This window comes from Arachis stenosperma, chromosome 8 (assembly GCF_014773155.1).
Source record: "Arachis stenosperma cultivar V10309 chromosome 8, arast.V10309.gnm1.PFL2, whole genome shotgun sequence".
Classification (NCBI taxonomy): Eukaryota; Viridiplantae; Streptophyta; class Magnoliopsida; order Fabales; family Fabaceae; genus Arachis; species Arachis stenosperma.
The window spans coordinates 35,772,651-35,780,262 of NC_080384.1; the positions used below are offsets into that span (position 1 = coordinate 35,772,651).

Consider the following 7,612-nt stretch of genomic DNA (forward strand, 5'->3'; position numbering starts at 1 on the left):
ATAACAATAATGCAGATACTAAAAAATTAAAAATTACAATAAGTTGTATTATATACTAGTATATGTATCTCTGCAATGCACGGAAATATTGATTTTTTTATTTATATTTAAGATTTATTTAATAAAAAATATTATTCGATATATTTAAGTTTATATTTTTTTATTTATGCAAATACTAAATAAAAGTATAAAATAAAAAAATTTCACAAAATAATTAGTTTAATTAAAGAAAAAAACATGCAATAAATTAATGTCTTAAGTTTTAAGAGAAAAAGTAGATACATATTTTTTTTCGTAAATATCAAAAGCTTTGGTTTATATCTATAACATTAATTATTGTACATTTATAGACTATATATTTAATTTTGTATCAAATAAAATTTAAATATTATTTATATTAAATTTTTTATCCAACTACAGCAAAAAAATACAATTAACAATAAAAAGATATCAATTAATTAAACACAATATATATATATATATATATATATATATATATATATATATATGTATTGTATTATTATACATTCTTCTTTATTAATATTAAAAAAATCTTTCACTTTGTAAAAAAAGTTATGATTAAATTACGGTAATCTTCATAAATCATTATTAAACGTATAAACTTATATGCTAATTAATTGTGTCTAATAAAAAATTAGACTAATTAATTGTCATTTTAAAAATGTATAATAAAATAAATAATTTTAATTATGTATGATTTGTGAATACTTTAATTAATATATGTTATTTTTTAAATAATAAAGCATACAAGCAAATAATAATATAATAAAAATAATAATAATTATGGAGAATATCATGATTACGTAAAGTATTATCAATTATAATTATGAATTTATTTAATAGTTATAACGATATGTTTGATTTGCTTTAAAATAAAAAATAATAAATTTTTAATTAATACTAAATTAACAATTAAAATAATCGACAACTAATATAATTATATTTATTATAGTCATTAATTATAGCTATAAGCTTAATATATTTTATAGCTATGATTAGTTTTATATATATAAATATATATTTGTGGACAATTAAATTTTAACTTGATGAGTATTTTCTTATACATTAATAAAATTTTTAGTGCAACTATTAATATTTTATAGAATTATTTTTATATATTAATAATTTAAAATTATACACAAATGAAGTCATTATTAATTATTTATTCACAATAATTTTACATAATTGATTATAAAATATTTGTCATGTCTTAAATTATTCTGTATAGATGTTTTATTACAGCGTCAATAAAATTTTTTAGTATAACTAACAGTATTTTTTAAAATTTAATTTTTATTCGATTAATAATTTAAAAGTACAATTTACTATTAGCAATATTTTTTAACCCAATTATTGGATTTTTTCTTAATTATACTGGGAGCCAATAAAAATAAATTTATAAACCGAAAAAAATTTATATTATTTTTTTTAAAATAACATATCTACAAATAATAGCCTTAATATATAAATTGAGGTAATAATTTTAAATTCTTTAAAATTAATTTAATCAAATGTTAATATTAGAATTAAATTATTTAAATAATATATTGACTATTCTATACCTTAGACGTAGATTATAATCATTCTTGAAACATAACTAATTTGGTCATTAAAGCTTTTTGAATGCAATTGCTCAATAAAAAATCGAGTTCCTTCTAACAAAACTAACTTTATTCACATTTCTTTAGGTTAGTTGGTCATAATATATAAGTGTATCCAACTTTCTTTTAGTAAAATAGAGTTCCCTACTCTTTCATTAAACTCTTACATATATATGTAATTAAAACCTGAATCAAGGAATACAATTCGAAGTGGTATTTGATGGATATAATGCATTGTAAACGATTGTAGGAAAGGACAATCACATTGTAACATTAAATAAAAAGAATAAATTTGAGTAAGAACGATGATCAAATTATCAAAAGAATAATAATAGAATGAGGACATAAAAAAATGTCATAACAAATTATAGTTTATACTTTAAAATGATCAATTTCGATGAAAAATAAAGAATATATTCTTATTCTATAAAGTAGTCAAGAAAGAATAATAAATTTAAAAATTAAATAAGATATTTTGACTCTTAAACCTAAATTCATAAATCATAGAACAAACACTATATATAACCTTTAGTAGCATGAAATTAATTATAGAAATTAATTATAAATATTAATATCAATTTGATACTATATGATACATGTTGAATTAGAGTGAATATTAACAAAGTTATTAATATTTTAATCATATTTATGTTTAATTATATTTAATTAAAAATTATTAAAAATTATATTATAATAATTGATAATTAAAATTATTGATAATTAGTATAATTAGAATGATTGACTATCAAAATGATTGATAATTAATATAATTATTTATTAAATATTAATTTTATATAATTATAAAAAAATATTTTTTTTAAATAAGTTTAGAAAAGAAAGTAAGTATATTGACACTAAAATATACTACATTAATATTTTTAATGTCAAACTTTCAGTATCCACTAACCACTATCCACAAAAATTCATTGCTTTCTGAAAAGGCAATGACATACATAAATATACAATCACACTAATAAAGAAAAGACAAATGACAAAATAGACAGAAAGCAAGAGCTACTAAAATTCGAATTGAAATACTGATAATTGTTGGAACATAAAATCTTTCTTGTCTTGTTATGAAAAAATGTGATTTCCGCATCACCAACTCTCTGCACCTGATCGTCAGAGATTATTAAAATTGACTTGTCTATTTATTTTATATTTTTTAAAGACTTTCTGACAAAAATAAAATTAAATATGCTTATTGAATAATTCTTTTTTTTATATTAAAAAAAAATATTGGTTAAAATGTTATTTTCTAACAACCCATAAAATGACATGAATGGGGTTTTTACAAGTCCAGCGCACGTTAGCACACTCCAGCAGATTCTCACACTATAAAACACACTGAACCTACTTCCGTGCGCCTCCTCTCTTCGTTTTTCTCTCTATTCACTCTACTTGCTTCTTCCAACGATAGTAATGGCGGCTGCGACGTCGTTTTCTGCCACAATCACCGCAAACTCCGAAACCCTAGCTGGGCCTGTTTCAGGAAGAACCCTCGCCGTTGCAAACGCCAACGCTAATGGAAACGTCTCATTCCGACAATCCTTGTCGTCATCATCCTCGAAGCTGAGCTTCGGATCACTGAAGTGTAGCCGACGAAACTCCACCGGAGCTCTTGGAGCTTGCATGGTGTCGGCGCCGGCTGTGAAGGCTCCCGTCTCGCTCGATTTCAACACCTCCGTCTTCAAGAAGGAGAAGATCAGCCTCGCGGGACACGACGAGGTTCGTCGTGCTTCTTGTTTTTATTGTAATTCGTGAAAATGTTCGAGCTTTTTCTTTTTGACGATTTTGTTTCATTTCTGCAGTATATCGTGAAAGGAGGTAGGGATTTGTTCCATTTGTTGCCAGATGCTTTCAAAGGGATTAAGCAGATTGGTGTTATCGGTTGGGGATCGCAGGTGATTCATTATTCTCTCTCATACTGAGTGCTTAATGTGGTTCATTTATCTGAGTTTATATTCGGACAAATACTTAATTAATATGTATTTTTTTGGGGTGCATGTTTGTGCTAGATGATTACATAATCCCTAATTGTAATAGGATTGTTAACTTGGTACGGTCGTTTTCAGGGACCTGCTCAGGCTCAGAATCTCAGGGACTCGCTTGCTGAAGCTAAGTCTGATATTGTGGTCAAGGTGAGATTTTTTGGGTTCATTTCCTAGGTTGTTGTTTTGGACTTTTGGTGTCTGCTCTTGCATTAGTGTATATGGTGTGCCAGGTTTGAGTTGCCTGCTGTTAAACACTTGAACAATGTTTCATATGTTTCTTCTTTTTTTGGCCCTTCTTTTGTGAATGCAGATTGGGCTCAGGAAAGGTTCTCGGTCATTTGCTGAAGCTCGAGCGGCTGGTTTTTCTGAGGAGAATGGGACTCTAGGTGACATATGGGAAACTGTCTCCGGCAGCGATCTTGTGTTGCTGTTAATTTCTGATGCTGCACAGGTGAGTTTATTTTGAGTTGATGCTCTAGATTTTTTTTTTCCTTTTTCTTTTTTCCCAGTACTTGTTTTGCTCTGTGTTTTCTACTAGGATTCATTTCTCATTATTTTTTCATACTGATGAAACTTTTGGTTGTTAAAATGCCATCCCAAATGGCCAGACTATGTGATTTCGATAAAGTATTTGCAGTCATAATAATAACTCTTTGTGGTTGTCTTTAATAACTAGGACTTGCAATATTTTTTCCTGATTGTGAGGCTATATGGATGATACAGTTAAAAGTTTTTACGGCAATAACAATAACCAACTTTTCCTTGTTGTACGGTATCATATTTGAGCCGTACAACACATTGCTTATATGCTATGGACTTGGGATTAGCATAATCGCATATTCACATTGTTGGTAAGCAACTAAAAAGTTCTATTTTGAAAAATTATTATTGGGTATACTTGTTGGATAATCTTTCAGCCTGAATAAGCAGAAACTAGAAGTGTCTTCTTGTTAGTTGAAAGTGTTTGGATATTATTCATTACATGTGGTCAGATTGTCAGACTGCGCTACAAACTTCATTCCCAACATCCCAGGCCACCATGTGTTGCACGCCCTGTTGGTATTAGGTCCTCTGCTGCTCCTACTCTACTGTTGCTTCTTTTTCTTGTGGCATGCTGAACTTGTAGCTTGCCACCATATTCCATCTCTATCCCTTATTTTTGTTTTTGGTCCACCACCATCTATAGGACTTGTATACTGTTCTGATTAATTTAATAAGTTATCCTCTTAAATAACAATCAAGAGGAAATTGATTCAAAGTAAGTTATATGCTCATATTCTGTCAACTGTTTATTGCACTATAGTTGTGCAAGTGGAAAAGAGTTCTTAGTAAGCAAATCACTAATATGATTTAGCGGTTCCTAATGATTTTCTAGTTTTTATTTTTAAATTTTTATTTTTTTGTTGTGTTTTAATTTTCTTCCCAATGATACTTTTTAATCAACTCTTTCTCTTTGTCATGCAGGCGGATAACTATGAAAAAATTTTCTCCCATATGAAATCAAACAGCATACTTGGGCTGTCCCATGGGTTTCTTCTTGGGCATTTGCAGTCGTTGGGACTTGATTTTCCAAAGAACATTAGTGTAATTGCTGTGTGCCCAAAGGGAATGGGTCCATCAGTAAGGAGACTCTATGTACAAGGAAAAGATATAAATGGTGCTGGAATTAATTCAAGTTTCGCAGTTCACCAGGTAATCTCTCTTTCACTCTTGGCCAGTCTTTCTATGCTTCATTTGACTGCGGCTCTCTTGCCTCTCTTTGTTGGTTGTTTAATTTATTTTGGTTGGGCTACTCTCTTATATGCAGGATGTGGATGGTAGAGCTACTGATGTTGCTCTGGGATGGTCAGTTGCCCTTGGTTCCCCATTCACTTTTGCCACTACACTGGAGCAGGAATACAAGAGTGATATCTTTGGGGAGAGAGGTAAGAACTTTCCACGTTATTCTGTTTTGCTGACTGCTGTTCTTGAAGATGTCCTTTATAATTACTTCATAACTATTGCCCTTGTGGTTTATAGGAATTTTACTTGGTGCTGTTCATGGAGTTGTGGAAGCCTTGTTTAGAAAATACACTGAAAATGGAGTCCCCGAAGACCTAGCCTATAAGAACACTGTTGAGAGCATAACAGGAATTATATCTAAAACCATATCATCTAAGGTTGTATTTTCATCCTCATCTTTTGGCTCATCTTCCGGAGCATATACTGGTGCAGGGATAAATGTGAGCTCTGACATTAACTTCTTTCACTGATTGGTTTGTATAGGGCATGCGGGAGGTATACTATGCTTTAGATGATACTGGGAAAAGCATATTTGAAAAGGCATATAGTGCTGCTTATTACCCGTGCATGGAGATTTTGTATGAATGCTATGAGGATGTAGCCAGTGGTAGTGAGATTCGCAGTGTTGTTCTGGCTGGCCGACGTTTTTATGTAAGGGCATTTTCACTTTCCATGTATGGTAATCAGCTTTATGCAAGGGGCTTTAAATTATATTTACGTTTTGCAGGAGAAAGAGGGTCTACCTGCTTTCCCCATGGGTAAAATTGACCAGACCCGCATGTGGAAGGTTGGCGAGCGTGTCCGATCTACAAGACCAGCGGGTGATCTAGGCCCATTAGATCCATTTACCGCTGGTGTCTTTGTGGCATTGATGATGGCTCAGGTATTTTTCTTTTGTTCTATTATGCTTTGCAAGTCTTTTGGAAATTGGTATGATCTTGTTTGTGTGCCTGTAACTGTAAAAGTCCACATTTGCTCTTATATTTTGATCTGTGAGACTTAATGGGATGTTTCTTTTTTAGCTTTAGTTCATGTAGTTTAGAAGGAGGGGACATAAAACTTAACATTTTTTTAAATAAAAAATTAATTTGATTTACAAAATATCCAGATTGAAATCCTGAGGAAGAAAGGACATTCCTACTCCGAAATCATCAATGAGAGTCTCATTGAGGCTGTTGATTCATTGAATCCTTTCATGCATGCTCGAGGTGTTTCCTTCATGGTTGATAACTGTTCAACCACAGCACGGTTGGGTTCGAGGAAATGGGCTCCCCGATTTGATTACATCCTAACCCAGCAGGCCTTGGTGGCAGTGGAAGAATGTGTGCCTGTCAACCGGGACCTAATCAGCAACTTCCTGTCAGACCCAGTGCATGGAGCCATTAAAGTCTGTGCCCAGCTGAGACCTACCGTTGACATCTCCGTGCCACCGGATGCAGACTTTGTTCGTCCTGAGTTGCGCCAGTCCAACTAGAAAGAATTATGCGCTTTTATTTGATGAATCACTTTTTAGAATGCGTAGAAAACTAGAACGTCTGGTTGGTTGGTTGGTTTGGGTTTCCTATTTTGTTTACCTGGTTAACCAGTATCATTGTACGTTGTACTATTACTTTCTAGTTTGCAGTTCTTAGTTCGTATGATGTTTTGAGAATGAGGAATGATGCCTGTTATCGGATTAGAAATATAAATAAATTATGTTCACAATAACGAGCGATCCGGTTTCTTTAGAGAGACACTCTAGTGATATTATCATCACAATGAATGTGCATCGAAGTGACCTACTCGAAGCAATTTTGCATGGAGTGCAGACTACTCTTGCATTGATCCTATTTCCTGCTTCGTGAAATGTGGATACATATTATGTAGGATTCAAAGAGAGAGCAGAAGTATGAAAAGTTCATTGTATCTTCTACAATTAAAATATATAACATTATTTTTTTATTATATTTAAAATTACATATATATATTTTGTAAAATTAGAGTTTTCTCCCCTTTTTTTTCTTATTTGTTTATCCACTCTCTCTCTCTCTCTCTCTGATAATTGTAAATTTAAAAATTAAAATATGTAATATAATATTTTTTAATTATAATTAAAATTAAATTAAAGTTTATATTGAAATTTAAATATGGTTATATTATATTATTAATTTAACAGCAAAAATATATTACGTAATATTTTTTTTGTTAAAATTGAGATAAAATATTTTTCTCAAA

At 30.5% G+C, this 7,612-nt stretch overlaps 1 protein-coding gene across 1 annotated transcript; it reads left to right on the forward strand.

Annotated features, from left to right (window-relative positions):
• Positions 1-2,980: 2,980 nt before the first annotated feature.
• LOC130944402 (ketol-acid reductoisomerase, chloroplastic-like) lies at positions 2,981-7,105 on the forward strand. Its single transcript, XM_057872720.1, has 10 exons — positions 2,981-3,350; positions 3,434-3,526; positions 3,698-3,763; positions 3,927-4,067; positions 5,081-5,308; positions 5,424-5,541; positions 5,636-5,775; positions 5,882-6,049; positions 6,126-6,281; positions 6,507-7,105. Exons 1-10 carry the CDS (start codon positions 3,045-3,047, stop codon positions 6,870-6,872), a joined length of 1,782 nt encoding a protein of 593 aa, XP_057728703.1. The 5' UTR covers positions 2,981-3,044; the 3' UTR covers positions 6,873-7,105.
• Positions 7,106-7,612: the final 507 nt, after the last annotated feature.